The sequence below is a fragment of the Paralichthys olivaceus genome, chromosome 22 (assembly GCF_024713975.1).
Source record: "Paralichthys olivaceus isolate ysfri-2021 chromosome 22, ASM2471397v2, whole genome shotgun sequence".
NCBI classification, from domain to species: domain Eukaryota; kingdom Metazoa; phylum Chordata; class Actinopteri; order Pleuronectiformes; family Paralichthyidae; genus Paralichthys; species Paralichthys olivaceus.
In genome coordinates this window covers 3,445,321-3,468,146 of record NC_091114.1, presented here as the reverse complement: position 1 = coordinate 3,468,146, position 22,826 = coordinate 3,445,321, and the positions used below count along the sequence as shown (strand labels likewise).

General features: G+C 40.3%; 2 protein-coding genes across 5 annotated transcripts in view; both read right to left on the bottom strand.

Moving 5' to 3' along the window:
• Positions 1-80: 80 nt before the first annotated feature.
• LOC109637666 (leucine-rich melanocyte differentiation-associated protein) lies at positions 81-7,214 on the bottom strand. 2 transcript variants are annotated; one of them, XM_069518563.1, is made up of 5 exons: positions 6,931-7,214; positions 5,217-5,453; positions 3,806-3,988; positions 2,367-2,444; positions 81-438 (listed from the first exon to the last, which is right to left on the bottom strand). In XM_069518563.1, the coding sequence occupies exons 2-5, from the start codon at positions 5,378-5,380 to the stop codon at positions 246-248; spliced, it is 618 nt and encodes a 205-aa protein (XP_069374664.1). In that variant the 5' UTR covers positions 5,381-5,453; positions 6,931-7,214; the 3' UTR covers positions 81-245. The 2 variants fall into 2 exon arrangements, with proteins under 2 accessions (XP_069374664.1, XP_019955750.2); XM_020100191.2 differs by having other exon boundaries at positions 5,217-5,394.
• A 525-nt stretch (positions 7,215-7,739) lies between these two features.
• Positions 7,740-22,826, bottom strand: part of frem1a (Fras1 related extracellular matrix 1a) — a 35,903-nt gene continuing 20,816 nt past the window's right edge. For 2 of the 3 annotated variants that reach the window (XM_020100190.2, XM_069518562.1), the window contains 24 exons: positions 22,590-22,798; positions 21,822-21,915; positions 21,473-21,725; positions 20,478-20,681; positions 20,093-20,278; positions 19,818-20,014; positions 19,522-19,732; positions 17,462-17,606; positions 17,223-17,364; positions 15,228-15,423; positions 14,844-15,108; positions 14,186-14,603; positions 12,924-13,125; positions 12,700-12,844; positions 12,479-12,608; positions 12,245-12,317; positions 11,587-11,736; positions 11,164-11,369; positions 11,001-11,048; positions 10,726-10,911; positions 10,061-10,192; positions 9,410-9,525; positions 9,134-9,219; positions 7,740-8,383 (listed from right to left, as the gene is read on the bottom strand). In XM_020100190.2, coding sequence (XP_019955749.2) covers positions 8,181-8,383; positions 9,134-9,219; positions 9,410-9,525; positions 10,061-10,192; positions 10,726-10,911; positions 11,001-11,048; positions 11,164-11,369; positions 11,587-11,736; positions 12,245-12,317; positions 12,479-12,608; positions 12,700-12,844; positions 12,924-13,125; positions 14,186-14,603; positions 14,844-15,108; positions 15,228-15,423; positions 17,223-17,364; positions 17,462-17,606; positions 19,522-19,732; positions 19,818-20,014; positions 20,093-20,278; positions 20,478-20,681; positions 21,473-21,725; positions 21,822-21,915; positions 22,590-22,798 — 4,197 coding nt within the window. In that variant the 3' untranslated portion in view covers positions 7,740-8,180. Of the gene's footprint in view, positions 8,384-9,133; positions 9,220-9,409; positions 9,526-10,060; positions 10,193-10,725; positions 10,912-11,000; positions 11,049-11,163; positions 11,370-11,586; positions 11,737-12,244; positions 12,318-12,478; positions 12,609-12,699; positions 12,845-12,923; positions 13,126-14,185; positions 14,604-14,843; positions 15,109-15,227; positions 15,424-17,222; positions 17,365-17,461; positions 17,607-19,521; positions 19,733-19,817; positions 20,015-20,092; positions 20,279-20,477; positions 20,682-21,472; positions 21,726-21,821; positions 21,916-22,589; positions 22,799-22,826 lie in introns of those variants that run through there. The other variant, XR_011239852.1, reaches the window with a different exon arrangement.

Genomic DNA, 22,826 nt, shown 5'->3' with positions numbered 1-22,826 from the left:
TATATATATATATATATATATATATATATACAGACATAAAATATGTCAGAGGGGATTTTGGTACAAACGACAGTGGAATATTTCCTGTTTTAATTTGATCACTTTATTAAACATGGCTTTTACATCTGAATATAGAGTGTAAACATTGTGTAGCTGTGAGTACAAGCAGCTACAGAGCTCACAGTGTACAGTAAATGATAGGGTTGACAGTGTTACACTAAAGCTGTGACTGTTACAAGTCTGTGCTATTGTCTTATGATAGTATTAGACTTTTTCTGCATGTGTGTGTGTTTCCTGGAGGAGTTGTCCTTCCTCTTCCTGCTGCCGTGACCGCTCTGCTGCAGCCTGTAGGTTTTCCGAGCCTGGGCTCTCTCCTTCTCCAGGACCTCTGTGTCATCCAGAATCTCCAGACCTGGGATCTGACTGATGACGTACTGTCTGCAGAGGAACAAATGAACAGAAAAATGAAAATCACCATTTGCAGAACATTGTGTGCAGGTTGACCTCATGTATATAGATGCAGTTGTGGGATGTAATGAAGTACATTTACTACATTACAGTACTACATTTTTCATGTTTTCAGTAATCAGTAATTAAGTAGATTCATTTTCAGGTAAATTTAAATTTTACTCCACTTCATATATCAGTAAATATCTGAGTCTACACCAGTATATCTTTTAACAATGCACTGTGTTACATGTTTGCTTTATTTTTGGAATATTTCAATAATGGAACTAGTCCACTGATCCAATCGGAACAGGCAGGTAGGATTAGACCACGCCTCCTGCAGCAGTAGCACATTTGGTGGAAGACGCATGTAAAAAGGATTTGGACGAGGCCACCACCAAGACTCAGTCGTGAAATAAACCTCGTCCATGACTGCATTTAAAAGAGATATATGACAGAGTGGACTAGCATTGTATTAAACAATATACAGACAGAGGAGAGAATGGGCTGCACTTGACTTTTTATACTTGAAGTAGATTTACTTAGTTTTACTCTCGCCATAGTTGGGTTGGGTTTCTCTGTTATCTTCAAGGTCTGGACCTTAATATGGAAAGTGCCTTGAGATAATGTATGTTGTGATTTGGCGCTATACAAATCAAATTGAATTGAAGGATGTACTGGACTGTATTAGACTGAAGAGATGTTTGGATTCTGCTCCCACATGTGTTGAAGAAACGATGGAACAGCTTCAATAGTGAAATGTGCTACAACACAGCAGCAGCGACAACAGCAGTAATAAAGTGGAATGAACTCAGCTCCAACAGTGTAGACACAAAATGAATTCATGAAAGAGCTTAAACACAAACTAACATGTTCATTTTCACTGCTATGGTGAAATAACCCATTGGATTTGTGATCTATATATATATACTGTATATAAATGACACAAACTGCAGCATGTACTGTACATGTAGTTCTGATAGTTTGGACAGTGTTGGCAGTGTTCAGTGTGCTGTGCCTTTCTACTGCAGTGATGGGACGTGACGTGGGTCGATCCACCTCCACAACTCACTGAGACGCAGAAGCTGACAAAGCAACAGAGCCATTAAGTTGAATTCTATCCACGTTTAACAGACAAAGACAAACTAAAGTGTGTTAAAATACACAACTAGTTAAAGGACTGAAGTGGAAATGGTTGAGTCAGTCCTCTTGGACCCTGGGGCCTCCACACCCCCCATGTCTCTCTTCTTTTCCCTTGTGTTCATGTTGTATGTAGGTGTCGTACCATTGTATGCTGTTGTGTCACCACGTTGTTTTGTATTTCATTCTAAAACTAAGCTAGTGTTCATTTATACGTATGCAGGTAGCTGATAGAGATGAGCCAACATGTCGCCTGGATCTAAAACACTGACATAAAGTAACACTGTTCGTGTAGTGGACTGTGTAGTTAGACTCGAAACAGTGTACGGAGGATGAAAGACCATTATCCTATACTGTCTGATTCATCCATATTCCTAGTCATTTGATTTACTTTTTAATTTCCAACGTGATTTTCCTAAATGTTTCCCACTGGCCGATTCTGCTTGCGAAATAATAAATCCTTTATTTACTAATTTTGTTTATTGATTTGTCCATTTTTACTGAGCTAAAAAGTCCAACTTAGACAGAGTCTAGAAACGTCCACAATATCTAGAAGTGGAGAAATGTCTGAACATTTAAATTGTAAGATGTTGCTTGAATCCCCTGTACTCCCAGAAAAAAATATGGTATGTCCCTGCTTAGAAGCATAATGTCAGGTGAGAAGCTGTGACAAGATTTTTTTCAACAAATAAAATAGAGTTCAAACAGTAAAAGAGTAGAGGCCACAATACCAGAAGACTTTTATGATTAGAGACCAGAAACAAGTCGACAGTGCTCACCTGTAGTCTTTGTACTGGGTCAGACTTCCTCCATTGAAGTAGCTTGGTGCTGCCTCATTGTTCATCATACTGAGGATCCTGTGGTTGAAAGGAATAGAGCAGAGGTTGTATGAAAATAAAAGGGAGGGTTATTAATTTCCACTGTGCATGTCACCATCTGTCAGTCTCTCTTCCTCAGGAGGCTACAACACATATGCACCCTACAAGGATTCCTACATGAGGAGGACCTTGTACGCTTTTCACCTCTGAAGGCCTTTCTCACACAGGCCGGCTCCATTTCAAAACCCGGTATTGTCAGTTCAGATTGCGACATCATATCATTAAATCAGACTCACGTTTTTAAGCGGATCCTATAAATGGCATAGACGAAAAATACTAATACATAAAGAGGATTAATGCTGGATTTCATATTCTTGATGATTGATGGAAGAAAAAAAAGAGATATAATTTGAGCAACACTGGTTCATGGAGAAACTCTTCCAAAATGGCCACATTTGGGGAAAATGAGCAGGGAATGGACCTGGATAAGAAGAATCCACAAGAGAATGATAATGTTGGAAAAAAAAAAAAAACAACATTGCATCATGATGTTATTTTTTCAAATAAGATAGTGAATAGAATAAATTCTATGTTGTCGGAGATGCAGAATTGATCACTTATCTGTATTATGATTGTGATAAAGCAGGCAAAATGTGGCATGACATTATTTCTTTCTTTCTTTTTAACTTCAATGTTACTCAGGAGAGCACATACCTCTGCCAAGGCCAAACAATCACTTTACGGTCAATCAAGCTGCACCAAAACATATATTTGATTGTCTGATTTTATTCACCCTATCATGCAATGTTAAAGAAAGATATAAAATCCACATCCAAATCCTAGAGCCACTCCAAATTCCAATGGGTTCCTCTCTGACCCATATTGCATCCTTCCACCAAGTTTTGTGAAAATCCATTTAACAAACCAACAAACAGACAAAGGGACAGGATGCACTGTTTCGTGTCTCTTGGGACTTCTTCCAGACAATGTTATATCATGGTTTTTATCGTCCTCAATGTTTAAAGACTTCATAGAGGTATTAAGTAAAATGTAAGTTATGATTAGGTTACTCAGAGTGGCTGGTTTGGGGAGGACCTGTGCTGAAGAACAGGCTCTATATCTTAATAGCTCGACATAGAGACTTGATTCCACTCGCCTGAGCACAATGTGCATTTGGACCAGATTGATTTTTGAGCTCATTAGACTGTTGTGTTTTCTCTTGGATGTCTATCTAGTTTTGAAATCTTATTGCAGGACTTTTTATTTCTCTTTTAGTTGTTAAAAAGACAAATTTCCTTCTAGTAAATGCAACAATAAAAAAAATCTTTTCAAGAGGTCTGCTGGAGCAGAAAAGACAAAAAGATCCCTTGCAGAAATACGACATACACTCTGAGGCTCACTTGAGGTTGGGGAACTTGCGTCGTATCTCTTCCACAAACACAGGCAGATTGTTGATTTGGTTCTTGTTGATGCACACCGTGGTCACACTGGGCATGTAGGGGAACTTGACGTGAGATGTGTACTTGTTGCAGTCCAGAATCAGAGTGCTGAGCTTCTCCAGCTGACCGAGCAGAACCGGGTTCCAATAAAGACTGAATGAAGGAGAACATGCTGTGACTCCAGCTGCTCAGGCTCGTCTCTCTCTGAGGAAATACGCTGCGTAATTTATGTTTACCCGTGTTATCGATAGAATATCCAGCTGCTGGATTTTGTACAGTAAATAGAAAGGAAGGTTGATTTATGTGTGGGAAATTCTTACTCTGCAAATGAGTCCCTGTCAAATTGGTTGACTTTGACATGCTTCTAAGTTAATTCTGGTAAATGAGGCCACAGGCAAGAAAGTGTTTTAAGGTTCTTAAAGCTGCACAAATCAATCTTTTCACATTAATCAAATATAAAAGGTGTGATTTGTAGTGATAAACCTGCAGCAGATTTCCATCAAACCCTGCAGTTCCCGTCAGCTTTAAGGAGCAGAGCATGTTTCATCTCCACCATCAACTTGTTCTCATTAAATACATTTCCAGCTGCAGCAGCTGTTTTCATATTTTAAATCCGCTACAGAGAAAGATATTAGATATTAACTGCTGCTGGTCTCATTAATAACATCTATAATCCATAAATATCACTTTTATTATTTTCATCATTACCACCAGTGTGAAAGAGTTTAAATATGATGGTTATACAACTGTTCCTGGTCTCTCTCTCTGACTTCAGAGCTGCGGGATCCAGCTTTGACACAACACAACAATTATTGTCATTATTATTATTGCCATCATTATCGTTATTATTATTATCATCATTACCATTGTTATTATAATATGACGCTTACATAACTGTTCCTATTCTCTTCCCCCTCTCCACTCCCACTCTCCTCTCTTTACCACCCCTCTCCTCTCTTCCTCATTTTTCTCCGCTCACCCAAAACTCTCTCTCTTCTACACTCTTTACGCTATCATTTCGAAGGTCTCGACCCAACTATGTAAATGCTTTAAGTAATGTATGTTGTGAGTTGGCACAATACAATAGAATGTAAATGAATTTAAACTTGTTTCACAGGAGACTCAAGCCGAGGTAAACGAGAAAGCTGGATGTGTGTGGATCCAAAAAATCTGTAGCCCTGAAGACAACTGCAGCATTGGTGATAATTCTCTTTGACATTACATATAGTTATTTTGTCAGTTGTAATCTAAGAATATTGACAAGTGCAGCTTTCATTTGTGCCTCTCTTTTTAAAAAACCCAAGCTTTGCAGGCTACGACCGCAGTTAAAGACTTTAAGTCCTTTAGCTGCTGATTACTAAGAAAAGGATACTCATCCAGCAGATTGTAGCTCAAGTCCAGCACCTCCAGAGTGTCTGTCTGTGTGAGTATAGTGTCGTAAGGGATTTCGGTCAGGCCCTGGTATGCAAATGACAGCCAGTGGAAGCTGGAGGCATGGCTGGACTGTCTGTGATGGCCTGAAGTATGATGATCCATTCTCTACAGTCCCTCTGCACCCGTAGTGATGGAGATTAGGAGAGAAGTCAGATGATTATGCCATGATCAAAACCTTGAATTCACAACAACAAACACAGAAAAGAGTCTTGGTGAGTCTAGAAGCAATGGGCTTTTAATTTAAATTCATAATTACCCTATTGGCTCAATAGAAATGTTCATCTATAGACTTCTAGGCTATAAACGAAACACTGTATACGACATGCAACCTATGCCTGCACAGCAATATGACTACCACTTCAGCCATATACAGTACTACACAATAGCCCTGCAAAATAAGACAGCTGTATGAACACTACTGTAACCCTAATGAGGAAAAAGTCTGATAGTCCTTCCTTAAAAAATATCCAATATGTAATAATACACAATAACTACAAACTGTTTAAATTTTCAGATATTAGATTACATTAATGACACAGACCATGATATTTCCAGTGTTACAATTTACAGCAGGGCAAATGAGCCTCTTCGTTGCTTTGAGGGGTGAGCTGAAATTATTATTATTGTTGGTAGTAGTAGTAGTAATAATGATAATAATATTGGAATATAAATACAGCTCTTCACAGCATCTGGTGTCTGCAAAGTCAGCCCTTGGTGAAATATGCTATTGACATTATTGTATAAAAAATGTCTTCAAAAATATGAAAACTCTTGAAAAAATATCATGTACTCAGTCTTAAATACAGTAAGTTCAGGTAGGTATTGATTATGGCATATATAATACTTAATGTTTCTATGTGTTGTAGTTCTTTCTCAGTGATACAATTATTAACACGCTGTAATAAAACTACAAACAAGACCAGCATGGAAATGACGTTGACTTTGGATACTGTCTCTCTCTGTCTGACGTTTGAGAGATAACATGATGTTGCAAGGGTTATTCTTGACTAGGCTACTTCAATTATGGGGAAGTGTAAGCAATTCTGGGAGTCTTGATATTCCCCCATCTCAAGGTATTTCATTTCAGTCTTTCTGCTTTTAAAACGCCTTGAATGTAGATTGTTGAATCGGGGCAACAGATAAAAAAGTCTGAAAGGGATAAGCTAAACCCAAAGTGCAAAAGACTCCTCCCAACACCTTGTGCACGAACACGAGCATTTTAGCTGGTGTACAGATCACATTTTTGTGAGTCAATGGAGTGGCATGGTTATCCAGCAGACACAATAACAGCATCTTACATATGTATCTGGAAAAAAAAACAATTTTCATAAGAAACAGCCTTGAAATAATGTTGGGAACTCCATGCACAGCAGCAACCACATGGTGTTATAGCACATGAAAGATTAATGTGAAAAATTCAAACATACGCCTGCTGATAATAAGTATGCTGCAGCTCGATGAGTGGAAATGTGACTGACACAAGACACTCCGCCCGACTGAATGATGTTTTAAAAGCTGCTTTTGTACTGTACGGTTTAGAAATATCTCTTTTTTAAATAATTTACGGCAGCCTGGTGATCAATAACAACAACCAGTTGACATTTATCTATAAACATACACATGTATATCTGTTGAGTTTGAGTCAGACTCACCGAGCCGAGGAGCTGAGAACGGTGTCTCTTTCCAGTGCATCCAAACCTCTGAGAACTGCTCACAGCTCACATAAAAGCCCTCCTTTCATACCGACGCTGGAGATCACATGCTGGGGATAATCACATTTCTGCCTAACCCTGTGGTTTGCAGGACCCACTGGCAGAGATCTAAACAACAGAGTCATCACAGATTTGTGTCTGTTGTCTGAACTCAAACTGTGGGAATTCTAGATTTGACTCCTGCCAGTACTGTAAGAGTAATTAACTTGAACTTAATATTCCATTAGCTGATAATGCAAAAAATATTAGACTTTAAATATGTTGGATAAGTGCAGCTTCATCCTAGTTATCAAAGACAGTTGAAAGGCAGATCCGTTAAAAAGTTAATAAGCAAAATAAAAGTGGAAATGCATAGATTACTACATAGATAGTTCTGCCCATGAGATGGGAAAAGCTTTACTCTCCAGTTGACCCCTCCCTAATCTCTAAAAACAGATCCTGTATTTGAATACACTGAATCTGTAGGTGAGGGACAACATTTGTGGGATTTCTAGTTTTGCCAATTGCGTTTGAGCAGGAAAGAATCTCCACATCCTACACCCGAGGCACTGAAATATAATCCCAGAGTCTTTTTCATCGTTAGACTTTAGCGATTGAGTTTCAAGATTGATCCCTCCCCTCCCTCTGTACACACCACTAGTGTGTACAGAGAGTAGACATGGTATTTGCATTATTCTGCTTAAATACCACGTCAGTCTGTAATCTGGTTAAACACAACCTCATCATGTACAGTGTAAGCACAACATAAATTAAAAGTATAAAAGTTTTATAACTTTTGGACACTTCAGGTAATGTTATACAAACTACAATATCAACAAACTCATTTGCAACAATGCGGCTACACCACAAACTAGTTGACAAATTTGTGTATCTGGGGCCCCTGTTGTTAATCCAGCCCTGGTTTGGTCTAAAAGATGCTAAATAAGTTTTAAGAATTTTCTTCTGAGCTTTAAATATAGTATATGCCAATACTTTCAGTGGCTAATGAGAATAAATGCTGTGTAAACAGTGTCACATAGTGTAGCAGGTTACTTTTTAGACACAATAACTGTCACAAAGTTCATAATAAATCATAGCGAGTTCCTGCAAAGTTCCCACTGATCGTCATGTCAACGTCCTGAGAATGAGTCCTTCCTGCAACTCCTCTGAAACCCCACAGTGAGCGGTTCATGGCTGTGATACTGTCACATTCAAGTCTTGACTGCACACACAAAGCGATGACCCCTGCTGGTTTTACAGTCCCGTATCTGCCACTTGGCTCTTTTCCACACCAGGATGCACTTTTTGCTTCCCTTCATTTTTGACCGTGGGGGCGTTTTTCTCCAGTTGGTGTAGGTGACCGGCTCGCCGCCGGCCCACTCCCAGCGTCCTCGGCCTTCCCTGTCATTCAGACCTTATATAGTAAGAGCAAAAAAAAAAATCAGATACTGTTTGTATACTGTATATAGATAGGTCTTAAAGTTTCATGAAGAACAAACTGTAGTCCTTCCATCACACTGCGAGAGCCAAATACTGAATACCATTAATTGTCATGTTAATTGATTGTTTATCCATTTTTTTACAGGCAGCAACAAAGTTCTATACGAAGTTTTCGACCATTCGGGTGGCTGTGGCTCAGGAGAGAGTGGTTTGTCCACTAACCAGAGGGTTCGTGGTTCAATCCCAGTCTCCCCTGTTCCACGGGACCAAAGTTCCCTTGGGCAAGATACTGAACCCAAAGTGCTCCGGACGGCTGATTTTAAAATGCTGCATTAACACGAGCAGCAATCGCAGCTAGTGACAGCGGACCTCTCAGATGAGAGGTGTGATAAGGATGAGAATCTGACTGAGTAATGCTCCGCTCCATTCATCTGCTGTGGTGATCCACTGTAAATGCAAATTTAAATCCATTGTAATGCCCTTGACTGTGAAACCAGAGATGTTGATATGCTGTTGGAGGCCAGCTAACATTTTACTCAGAGGTAATTTGGGTGGAAAAACACTTGTGTTAATTGACAAGATTCTTAACGTAAATGTTTAACAAACCTTGATGAGCAGCACTGATCTTACAAACTGGACTTGATGTGCAAAATTGGAGGAATCCCTTTTTAACCGTAAAATTACACATTAGACATTTTGAAGCAAACTATAAAGAAATACCCACCAATCCAAAATGGTTTTCTTCCGCTGAAGTCCCACAACCAGTCCATGTCAACTTTAGAGAGAACACTTGCTAGACTTCCTTTATATCTGGGATAAAGAAAAGGAATTGAGATTATACAGTCCTTGCATGTGACGGAGCGGTAATCAGAAGCGTTAACTCTATGGCCACGCTTTCTCCCTGACAATTTCTCTCTAGGTCTGCTCATCCTTTAACAAACATATCTTGTGTGGTTGTTGGAACAAACAGACTGTGGTTGAGCTTTGCATGGAAATGTACCTCTCCCTGCAGGCTCTGTTAGCTGTGCTCCAGGTAGCTTTGTGCTCAGTGCTGAGGGTGTAGCACTGGCCACGATGAAAGGTCCAGCCCTGAGGACACTTCTGAGCTCCCATCATCTGTGTACCAAGAGAAAACACACCGGAAATCTTCGGTGAACATCATTCATTTAAAATGAAAAGATGAAACTTTACTTTGATCAACTAAAGGAAACAGAAGAAGTAGACACAGTGATAAATGAATCACTCTGTAGTGCCGCAAGGTTCTATTTTTGATCCACAATACTTTTCAGGCTTTATATCTTAACAAACAACTTACCGTACCGAAGTACTGACTTCAATCACAGATGAATGCACTGACACAAATCTATATAGCTGTTGATCCGTCTTAATCAGATTAAAACAGAGATCACGTTTACTGGTCCACAATTTCAAAGAGAGAAAATTGCCTACAATTTATGATTCAAATTCAAATTTCAAATTGCACAAGAAATGTGAATGTTAACTTTCCAGTCACATAATGCATAAGTAACATAAATAAAACAGTATTATATCCCTTAAGATATTGCCACGGTGAGACCTTTACTTTATTCCACTGATGCAAAGATGCATTTGCATTTTATTTTTCTTTATTCATGTTGTGAAGCTGGAATACCTGATCAGTTGGTGTCCAAGGTTTCCAGGACACACCGTTGCAGTGAAAGAGCTGATTAGTGGTTTGGTTGAAATGCAGGAGACCCATCAGTGCTGGCACACAGGGCTTGGGGATGGAGTTATCAGCTGAAGCCTATGAATCAAGTGTGGAGCAACCAATATGCATTTGAGTGGTAAGACAGTGACAGCTGTTGGAGTAAAAAAAACAACCAATAACAGAGTTGAAGGTGAAGTTGGAATAAGGTCTCCTTCTTCTTGGCTTGCTACCCATCTAACTTAGCTGTATCCATGAAAGATGGCCAGAAAATGGAGACATCAATGCAGCTGTATGAGTAACTGAAAGCTGACAAGTCTCACATGTCTTCAATCATTATAAAAACCCAACTGGTCCAAGCAACAAGTACCAAAACCTTGTGTATTTGGTCAAATGTAATTGGGGGGAATGACATATAACTTGATTCTGGTTGGTGAGGACAACATTTCACTAATTACTAATTATTACATTTGAAACAGAAATTGGTAAAAAGATGAATAGAATGTCAAGCTGAAAGAATTGAGGGAAAGAAAGACAGACTGTAGAGCGGACACACTTAAAGTGGCCATGAAGAGATTTTGGCAAAAGAGAACTGAGCCAATTTTCCAAGAGGCACTGGTGTTTTTACTCACATGTCCTTTAGCCAGTCCAGTTTTCCGACGTTCTGAGATCTTTCTTTGAGGATCCTGTTTGGATTCAGTTATCACTGCTGACGTGTGCTGCTGTGCCCCTCTGCTAACAACCCGAATGTTTGCTTTTCTGCCCTTCCTCGATGGGGAGGTGTCATCCTCTACTTGCACTTGCATGATGCCATGATACTGGAATAAAGGACAATTTAGTTCACAAGAGCATGAATTTTGGTTTTTCAAAACTTGGGAGTTTAGTATCAGCTGTTGTTGCTGCTCACCGTGTAAACAATCTCTGTTCCATTGTGAAAAACGGAGGACGGTGCAATCTGAAAGAAAAAACAAGAATTGAAGATTCTAGCAAATTTTTACTGAAAACTGGAACAAAGCTACAACAAGAAATGAAATCTCACCCATAACTGATGTTTGAGAGAAAGTACTTACAGACTTTGGATTGCCCATAACTCTGAGTTTCTTTTTTGGGAGACTTGCAGGCCTGGAGATGCTGTCTCCACGGGCCCAGAGGACTGATTCGGTGCCTAAGGGAAGCTTTTCCAGTTTAATGGATCCATGTTGGGGATAGGTGTCTGACCTTATCTCTTTTCCTCCAAGGAGAGGAGCCTCCTCATCCTGGTTCAGCCTGCACTGCCCTGTGGCGACAAAGTTTTCAGATGTTACGCTAGCACCTTTGGGAAGATATTAATTACCTGAGCTTTAAGATTCACTGGCTCTGTTACATTTGTGGATTTTACCCATGGGCACTACAGTAAGTATTCAGCCTCAATATATAGCTTGTATCTAACCAGATGAACTGCTGGCATGTTGCTCCAGAATGGGGAAAAATAAATAAGTGGGGTTTCATTTTACCTCTTCCAGAATCCCTGATGGTGACTTGAGCCATGTTGATGCTGCCTATTGTTGTGGCTTCAGGGGAGACGAGTAGCACTTCAAACATTTCCTCATCCTCCTCAAGGTAATCCTGAATGACCTCTATTTGCCAGCTCCTCTTTGACACTCCTACACAGACGGAAAGATCACAGCGTCGTTTTACAAGAGTTGGCACAGGTCGTATTTACTGTGACTTTGCCTTGTGGCGTTTTACACTGTGATAGCAAAAGACAAGGTCATCCCTCCCCAATGGTCGATGGTGGGATCACTGGAATTGGATCCTATGCAACTTTTTTTAAACTTTCAAACGCCATCGCCTCAGTTTGCTATGCAAGCAGCCAAAGCTGGAGATTACAGTACTAGGCCATTATGACAATATGACAATATTTGAAAGAAGAATTTTCTAAAATAAAGTCATAACATCAAAAAGGTTGCACTAACTACAATGTAGTAACTGTATCGGGTAGATTTGATAACAATCTACATACGATAAACGGTCCAGTTACTATTTTCCCTTTCAGGCAAGATTTATTTTCAAATTGTTGGTCAGTTTTACAGATGAGTTGTGCTCCCACCTTTAAGTGACTGCTTACTTTACAATGCATTGTTCAAGCTTTCTATATTGAGCCGTACCTACCTGGATCAAACTGAATGAGGGAAGATGGACTTATGAGGAAGTCTTTACCAGCTGTTGCAGTCACAGCCCTCACCTACATAAAGATACATCATTTAAATATGTCGAGCATGAGGTAGCAATAATAAATCCATATCCTGCTCTTATAGCTTTATTGATCCGTGCTTAAAATTTAATATATTGATAAAGAGAAATAACACAACAGTTGGTCAGTTTCAATAACAAATGGCCGCAGACCTTGACAGTGATATATGATGACTCTGCCAAGTTTCCTTTGCGGATGATGTCCAGCAAGACACCCCCCTGCTCCTCACATACAGAGAGCTGAGACAGAGACAGCTCCACGCTGGACCAGCTGAATTCCAGGCTGCAAAGATAAGATCAAGCACGGTCAGGATGACACAGGTAATTTAATATATCATAGAATTAAGACTCACATAGTTTTCTTTCCTCCTTACATGTGAGAGGGCCCTGTGTTCCCTAGAGGATCAGACACTGTAAACTCCAGACTGTCTGAGAGAGACTCCCTGTCTGGATCGATGATATAGATGATGGTTCTCTTGTTCAGCTCCGCCTGAGAGAAGCGCCGTGGCAAAAAGCCACCTGCCGACAGCAAAGAGAAGAATTGGCTTTTTCAAGTTTCGCTCGAGTGTAGACGGAAATAGGAAATGTATTTTCCTACCTGTAGTCATGTTTTCTAGGTAACCAAAGTAGGGCGGGCGAACGATGCAGAATATCAGCTCTTCTTCTCCGCTGTCGCTGTCTTTGGCCTTCAGCTCCCGAGATGACAGATAGATCCCATATCGTCCATCTCCTAAAACCTCTGCCTTCCAAAGAGGGAGTAGCTTCACAACCGCAGGAGCAGACTTATCCAAAGGCTTGATCTGAAATGATGCATGTTTTTTTTAAAATAGATATTGGCTGAATATCATAGAAAAGGAAGTGGAAGAAATTTAATTTCATCGAGATTTGAAAAATTCTGCATGAGTTTACCATATTAGTCAGATAAAGTATATTGTGTTGGCCCCCTCACATCATTTGCTGATTAGTTGTGATACCATTTAAAACAATAAAGAGGGGTGTAACTGCAGAGCTCAACTCTGTGGACCCAGGTCTGTGACCAAATGGGAAGGGCAGTGGATGAACTCCTATACCTCCTGAGCCCTCGCCGGTGGCGTTTTGTGCTGTAGTGTTTTAACGATTGGAGGCAACAGTACTCTAACATCAGTGTAAAAATACTATTAAAAGTAAAGTGGATTATTCATGGTTTCATTGAAAAAGTAACTGCTACTATTTTAGCATTACTGATGTTTGGACTAGGATCCCGATTTATGCTATCATAAAATGCAATTTAGCTGTAGCACTGAAAAATTGATCTTGTTGGAGATGGTAATCGCTGGCTCAGTTGAGCTGTGAACTATTCTCTCTCTCCCTCCCTCTCTCTCTCTCTATTCAGGTACAGTATCTCTGACTCCAGAGCTGTAGGATCCAGCTCTGACACTACTCACACAACAACAACTATTATAATTAATATCATTATTATTCTACTCCGCTAACCTCAACCAGTCGAGGCAGATGGAAGCCCACATTGGGTCTGGTTCTGCCAGTATTTTCTCTCCACATTTGCCAAAGTGCTTATACTGTTGTTTCTCTATAATTCAACCTTACTACAGTATGTTAAGTGCCTTGAGGTAACATAAGTCATGATTTGCTATACAAATACAATTGAATTGAATCACACAAAAAGATACATTACATCTTCCCATTGGCTCACAGACCGTCCGTAAATGTGAGTTGTGCAATCAGAGTCAGAGCATTTTTTGATGGTCAATCTGTCCCATGGTGGCAGAGAACAGCTAATGTTGCTTGGAGAGTTGTGTTTCAATTACAGAGCATCTAAATCCACAAAAGATCTCACAATATGATAATCCCTTTATAACCCACCTGAATGGTGAAGAAAACTGGTTCCAAATGTAACCGCCCATCGAGGAGGAAGCCTCGATTGGTGCTGTCAGAGGCCGTGAAGGCAAACCGGTCGATCTGTGACGGCCCACCGTCATGTTCATATGATACCTCCATCTGTTGAATGTGTTTGTGTGTGAAGTTTGATCCCGTAGTTAGGGTGGTGCCCGCTAAAAGCAGCCTGCCATACTGTGGAGGCTGGAGGAGGGTGAAGGTCAGGAGGCTTGGTGGAGTGTCTGGGTCAGAAAGGGCCAGGCAGTCAGGACCCAGGATGATGGAGGAACCCTGGGGGACTGTTACGCCTTTGTTGGAGGACAGCGATGGCAGAACTCGATCCACCATTTCCACTGTGACCTCAAAGCTTCCATTTCGGCTGGTCTTCCCATTACTCACAACAAACCTGTCAAAAACATTTAACAGTGTGGGTGTAAATAAATCCTTTATTTCGACAGATCTCAATAAATATTGAAATAGTCAAAATAAAATTGTCTTATATACTTTGTGTTATTATTCTTTAAGTAAACAGTCAAGCTGGTATGGTGTTATGGTTAGAAAGAAAGAAAATCATAATTGATCAATACATTTTTATACTACGCACTGGTAAAATGCAAATATGGCAAGTTTTATTTTCGAAACTCACTGGAAGGTTTCTCGGTGTGCGTTTGCTCGATTGTCGTGCACATAAGCTATGAGGTTTGCTGCTATGTCCATCTGGCTGAAGGTGGAGATGGCCAGTCCAGGATGCTTGATGTACTCTATGTGTCCCTGAACAGGAGGGTTGGTGATGACATATATAAGCTCCTCTGGCTTTTCTGTGCCGTCTGTGGCCAACAGCACGTCCGTGGTAAGAACCACGCGATCACCACGACTGACGTTCACTGGTTTTGCAAAGATGGCGATGTTTCCTGAAAGTCGTGGAAAGATGTTTAGGCTGCATTGAAATTACGACCACATAAGTATGAATTCAAACTGGGAAGGGAAACTTGATTCAAACCCAAATCTAATGAAGAATGGCATCTTGTACCTTTCTCAAGATCTTTGACAGAGATGTGGAAGTGCTGTGGTGGTGATTGATTCTTTCCGTCCAGCAAGTGGAAGACAAAGAAGTCCTGTGTTGTGGTGCCGTGCAGGCCTGTGTGCACGTAGCGCAGAAGGTTCATGTCCACCATTTCCTGGGAGCAATTTCTTCCAGCTGTCAGCGTCATCCAGTCCTGACCCTCCTGAGAAAGGATGTTTACATTAGCAGATGACTGCATGATAAAGTAGCACATAGCAATGTCATGGGAATCAGGGCTGAGTTCTCTGAAGAGTGGAATTCTTCTTTACAGGAACACCAGTGCTATTTTTCGCTATAAGTAAGTGTCTTCTGCACTTTTCTATGTGAAATCAGATTTCACACAGTTTGAAAAGGTCACTTCATTCATGTTCAACCTGGATTTTCTACTTTCTAATGTCATGGGAGGAATGCTTAATCTTCAATACATTCCTTGCACTCAAATACATCACTATTCAGCAATAAAGCAACTCTGACAAGAATCTACCACACTACCAGATTAGAGTGGGTGCACAGACAAAAGATAAAACACATACTGTATCACCTACTGTTGACTTCAGAGACTAAGCGGCACAGTTTAACCTAAGATGACTGAAGTAAATTCAATCTTTTAGTTGATTGGTGACATGCAGCACATTATCGGATATGACCTCATGAACTTTGTCCTGTAACTTTTTATTGTATACTATAATTATTCTATGACACAAGGCTCTATGCCTTGATAACCAGTGCAGTTTCATTCTAAATCAATTTTTTCCGTTTGATGCCACCGACATCTAATCAGTTCATTTTAGAGTCAAAGTGACAACTAGTCAACATTTGAATAAGTTCCCCAAAGACTTGAGACATCATGTTCAAGAGGACAAAATCATGTTGTGAGGTATCCATGATTTTGACCTTCACATAACGTGGTCACAAGGCCAAAAAGGTCTTTTGTGAGGTCACTGTGACCTTTGACCTCCAAATTGTAATCAGGTTATCATTGAGGCCAAGGGAATGTCTCATAATAAAAATGATATTCCCTATGGGGGTTCCTGATATATCACATATCATTTTCACAAGAACATGAAGTCATCTTGGCCTGACCTTTGACTACCAAATTCAGATCAGTTCATGTTTGAGTCAAAGTGAACTTTTGAACAAATTTGAAAATATTCCCTCAAGATGTGCCTGAAATGTTTTGTTCACAAGACCATACATGTGATTTGTAAAGTCCCAGGGACAATGACCTTTGACCATAAATATCGCATGATTTCATCTTTGTGTCCAAGTGACAACTGGTCAAAATGTGAAGAAATTCACTTAAAGGTACAGTGTGTAGAATTTAGTGATATCGAGTGTTGAAGTTGCATGATACAGCTGAACACCCCTCGCCTCTACCTCTCCTCTCAAACATGAAAAAGAACCTGTGGTAGCTTCAGTTGTCATAAAAACTCAAACGGTGTTTAGTTTGTCCAGTCTGGACTAATGTAAAAAACATGGTGGCCTCCGTAGAGAGGACCCCCTCCATGTAAATATAAAGTATTTAAATATAAATGGCCTTTTCTAGGGTAAAGTAAAATACAATTTGTACAATTTAGATTAAACGAACTATTGAAAACATCATGAAGACTATTCTACACTAAATTTCTGCCAATAGATCCCTTTCACCTAAATCTCACACACTGGACCTTTAATGCATTCTTGAGATATTGTGTTTACAAGAATGAGACGGGCAGAGAGACAACCAGAAAACATAATACCTCCGGTCACTAGCTGTCACAAGCACAGAGGCATAAGAAGAATGTATGTTTTTATAATTAAAATGTATGAAGTGTGTAAAAACAAACCTATTAGTCAAACCTATTAAGAATCGTCACCCAAATGTTTACGGAGGATTCTATACATTCTCATCGCTCAGTACAACCAAACTGACATAAGAAAACTTGGTGTATCGCTTTGAAAACATAATGGCATTTAACCAACCTTAAGTTGAAGTAGTCCTTGGGTCGGAACACTCTCAAATATGTACATGACCTCTGAAGAGGGACTATCACCATCCTGTGCAAACAGTGTTACACTGGATATGAGCCTTGTCTCACCTGGCTCCACTTCCAGCCCATTGTTCCTAATGGACACAAGATTGAGGCAACTATTGTTTTGATTTTCTACAACCAATGACGTGATGACTAAATTTGAATGGGAACTGAACATTTCAGTCCAACCGTATAGTCCGTGGTTCCTCATCATTGACTGGCAGCACTTTAACCATCACTTGTCTGTGGAGCTGGTGCCGGCCATCCGTCAACTGGATGGTGAAAGTGTCCTCCATATTCTCGGAGTCATCATGCATATACATCAGATCCATACCTGTAAGACATTGATGACAGATTTAACTTTTTTGAATGATGTAATACTGAGGTTGAATTGTCCTACAGGGGTCTACATGATGAAAACCAGTTTTACTGATCAGTGTGTCAATACTGATAAGAATCTGTAACATATAGAATTCGAGGTAAACACTCAGATCTGACTGCTTTTAGTTTTTATTCTATCACTGCAGTTTAGAACATCACTAAGAGAAATAAAAAATGAAAGCCTCTGATGTCTTTTAATATAAAAGATCCACACACTGTTCAATATTTCCACAAGTACAAATAAACATTTCAGTCGGACTGAGCTCATCAGCTACTTCTTTTCTCTCTACTTTGGGATTAGATACAGTCTGACATAATTTTTTTCATAATTAACTTTTTTTTCTGCAACGCATATTCATAATTGTTTGCTTATTATCAGACAAAAAGAAAAAATACTATAATAACCTCAATAAAGTTCCTCTTTTTATTTGTACCATTAGACTTTAAAGATCAAAAGGTATATATACTGATTATTGTCTTTTCCACATTTGTGATCATCACTGACGTTTCACCGTTGAATTTCACTATTGTTTGTCACTTTTACCAACTCCCTTGTTTCATTACACATCATTTCAAGAACTTTTTTCATGGTTCTGACACTGTTGCCCTTAGCTGTATAAGAAAACCCAGAGTTAACTGAGGCAGTTGACAACCAGCTTCATAGTATAGCCCCATTTACCCTGATGACTAGAAAGCTTCTCCAGTGAGAGGACAATGAGCAACTGTTTGCACCAGCTGAGTAACACTCCCCATGTCTAATGACCTACTGATAGGCAGTTTTCAGTGTGAAACTTGTAGCATCTTTCTCACAGGAAAGCAGTGGTAGCACTTGTTATGGAATTTTCATAGACACTGTCTCTTGTCCTCTCTGGGGCAGAGTGCAACAGGCTGTTGTGTTTGGGAAGTCCGAGAGCTTGGTAAAGGTCAAAGCCTTCACTCCCTAGACATCACAGATATGAGACTGCGTAAGCAGGAACTACTGTCTCCATAACTAGTAAATACATTTGATTGTTTAGGAACAAGCACACCCATAGATTAAATGATCTGTTGGGGTTTAAAGTGTGACTGCAGGAAAGCAGACTTCAGAATATGAGAGAGCATCATGCACAGATGTCGTATGGATGAATTCTGATTTTCTCCTTGGCCAAGCTTCAATAAATATTTCAGCATAAGACATCAAGGGCTCCTGAACGCTTTCTTCATTGATGAGGTGACCATTGATCAGCAGATTTTCTTCTACCAATAGCCACCCAACGTTACTAAAGGGACACATCTGATACTGCAGGACAGACAAGACAGATTTTGATATTGATACACACACAGTGAGTGTGTTTACATCGGTTATTTCAATGTAACATAGTCCTGTCCATAGATTGAAAACATTAAACATGGACATTTTTTTCAAACTTCATATGTGGGAAACGTGTAACGAACGTTACTAATTACTCTCACAGACTGTTTATATTCTGAATAGTGATTCAATCACATTTTCATTTGCTACTTGATTAAAATAAGATATATTCCGTTGGATTTAAAAAAATGTTCATGGTTATTTAGCAAGATTCCATACTTGCACTACTACCTCTCTGTTATTAGGGGGATCCTGAATACATTATGTTGAAGGGGTGTTTGAAGAGCTAGATATTCACTACCCCTGCATCACATATAGAAATGGGACAATGGTACCCCTTCATGGTCTCGTGCAAAACGAAGGGGTAGGGTCAAGTGGTCGGGCAAAGGGGGTTAATTGGGAGAGGACTCAACTCTGTCTCAGTGTAGCTGGTCTAATTTCAAACTGTAACAGGGTCAAATGATGTACAAAAGTTCCAAAGTGAAATGAAACTACAACACAGACATGTAAAAAGTACCATTAGCCAGATCTGTCATTGTAAAGTCGACCACAGGTGAGTGGGGACTAGCCTCTCGTCTCCTGCTGACGGGCCTTTCACTGTTGTGGTTGATGATGCTGCCATGCTGAGGGGCTTTAATGATGCTGAACAGCAGGACGTTCCTGGGGATGTCCAGATCGGCTGCGTGCAACACAGACAGGTCCAGCTGCTTCGTTTCTCCTTCTTGTACCTTATCACAAAAGCACATCAATCAATATTGGAATGTCTCCTGTTTGTTATCATTATCCGAAGTGAGACTGACTACGAGAACTTACTGTGATATTGCGAGCCACAAAGTCTGGGATCTCATCATTTGTTGGATTGATGATAATGAAGAAGGGCACATGCGCAGAGCTGTGTTTACCATCCGACACACAGAGCATGAACTGGTCGGCTGTGGGCTCCATCCTCAGGTGTCTGGACTGTACATAGTTCACGTGGCCGTCAATGATGTCTTTGTATGAAAACGAGGCTGGGAACAGAAAAACACTTGAGGTTAGTCTTTGTTGCATACATGTGATGCAACTATACGGTATATTCTAATGCTTACCTATGCTTATGCCAGTGTTACTTTTCTCAAAGCCAGGACTTGGAAGGACATTTTCAATGTAACCAAACTGGGGTGGAGAAATCAGACTGACCACCAGTCCATCCAGGACGGTGTCCACGTCAGAGGCCTTCAGATGGGAAGAAGTTATCTGGGCAGTTCCACCTTCATCCACCAGAAAGATGTCTCCTAAGAACAAATAGGAAAGTTCTAAAATGTCATATTAGTATCCCTATCTGAGTACTTAAACATATTGGTCCAAATAAAAGGGGATAATGGTTTAACAGTGTTACTGTGTCATTCTCTTCAGCATAATGTGGCTTTTTTTTTTTTATTCTTTACATGTACAAGTCATGTATATCATTTTAGTGAGAAACAAATGGCCCACCTGTTGCCAATGAAGGTGCTTGGCTGTTTACTGGAAACACCGTGATCTGGAGGTCGTACACAGGGAGGCTGTCCCGGTGCTGTGCTGTACCTCTGGTCCTGGTGGGATTTCCTTCCTTGCAGCACAGAGCAGAGTTTTCTGTTTCGCCATCCGAAATGACAAATGTGATGGTGTCATGGCGAGGAGTGAGACCAATCTCCAATCCTGAAACAACAACCAGAGCACTTTTAGAGACAGTGTTCCTCTCTCCAATATATGTCCCGGGCACCTCTAAAAGATGAAAATGATCTTGCTGAATGTGACCACAGATGTGAAGTACAGATATGTCTGGATTGAACTTTCAACCTTTCTAAAACAATCAGGGGAGGGTTTCTAACATTCTAGGCCCAACCGGCTGATGGTCACAACTTTTTAATTGTCAATTTCTAATGTCAGCTACTGTATGGTCTGTGGCCTGGACCTCACCGCTGCAGCTTGCCTGACATGGCCTTTTTTGATTCAGTGCAGTAGTGACATGCTTCAATATACTGAGGAGACAGGTGTCAGTAAAACATCCAAAGATGTCTCGAAGGTCTTTAGGATAATCAGATTCACTTTATGCCAAAAAAAAAGTATTACTATTGTAAAAATAACTACCATAAAGAGAAGTGCTAGGTCCTAACCCTAAATTCAGAGCTAAGTAACATCTCTGCAAAAAAACCTCTCAACAAAATATATAAAATAAAACACAGTCCGAAAAATCCCTATCCATACCCTCAATTAAATGGGCACAAGATTTATCCATCACTCCTGGTGCAGAGTGCCGGACCCAAATATGCAAAAACATTAACTTCACCACACACACACACACACACACACACACACACACACACACACACACACACACACACACACACACACACACACACACACACACACACACACTTTTTTAAGGGTCGTCTAAAGTGGATGACCCTTAAAAAAGTGGTGACATTAGTGCGACCTCTGCAGTCTACCTGTGTGTTTGTAGGTGATGATCCCTGCTATGATATCTGCCTGGAGGAAGTGATCGACCACGACACCATTTTGTAGCACCACGCCGTGGTACGGCTGCCGCGCAATCAAGAAGGCCAGGCTGCTGTTGTCGCTGTCTGCATCAGAAGCAAAGATGTACTCTGCTGTGATGGTGATCTCCTGACCCTCGGCGCAGTTGAGAACTGGTTTCAAACCAGCGGCCAACACCGGGACCTCATCATTAATGGGCTTCACCTGGAGAACACACGCAAGTCACTTTAGTGTAACGATAAAGGGTCCAAGAGTGGGAAGCCATTCAGATCACTCTCTTCTGAACATGAGAACAATTACCTTCACTTCCAGGATGAAACTGACTGAATTGGTTCCATCCGTTGCAGAGAGTTCAATGTTGTCCTCTACAGTCTCTGAGTTGTCATGATTGTAACTGCGCATCAAAAGAAATTCAAGTCAGACATTCTGACAACAGAAAGAAACAGTCAGAATTCAAAACAATGAATCCATTCCTATAGCAACAGTGACATTGTTAGACAAGACATCATGATGGCCTCATCCTATCATGTGGCCATATATATTATTTTTAGAACTATGTAAGCTTAAGGTCCTGCCTATAGGATGCTGAGATACCTGAAAAATGCATGTTCGGACTGTCCATGACGTCATTATCTGACTTAAATGTGAGTTTTCATGGTATCACTTATTGTGTAATTGGGAGTAATGTTCTGATCAATATGAGCTTTAGAATGTCTCTTTAAAGGTCCAGTGTGTAAGATTTAGGTGAAAGGGATCTATAGGCAGAAATTGAATATAAAATAATCCTTGTGATGTTCTCACTAGTGTCTTTCATATAAATTGTTGTTTTATTTACCGTAGAATGGGTCCTTTATATTTAAATACTCTATATTTACATCAGGAGTGGGTCCTCTATGGAGGCCGCCATGTTTTTTAAAGTAGTCAAAACCAGATAACCTAAACACCTCTTGAGTTTTTATGAAGGATACCACAGGGTAATAAGGGGGAAATGTAGTTTGTTCTATTAGGATGATCCAACCTTTTAAATCCCAAATAACATGAAGAAATGAATAAACCAGGATTTCTGACCTAACTTTAAAGCTTTTCACGTCTTGCACAGTGAATGCCTGGCCTGGTTGTAGTAGGAGGCCGCCGAGTTGCAGGGCTCCATGCTGTGGTTCCTTCTGCAGCGCCACCCGCAGGGCTTCCTCCATAGAGTCCATATCTGAGAGCAGCAAGTGTTCAGGGCCAAGCCAGCACTCCCCGCCCTCATCTACAGATAGAGCATTGGTGATGACCTGGAACAAAATAGATTCTTTTTCTACA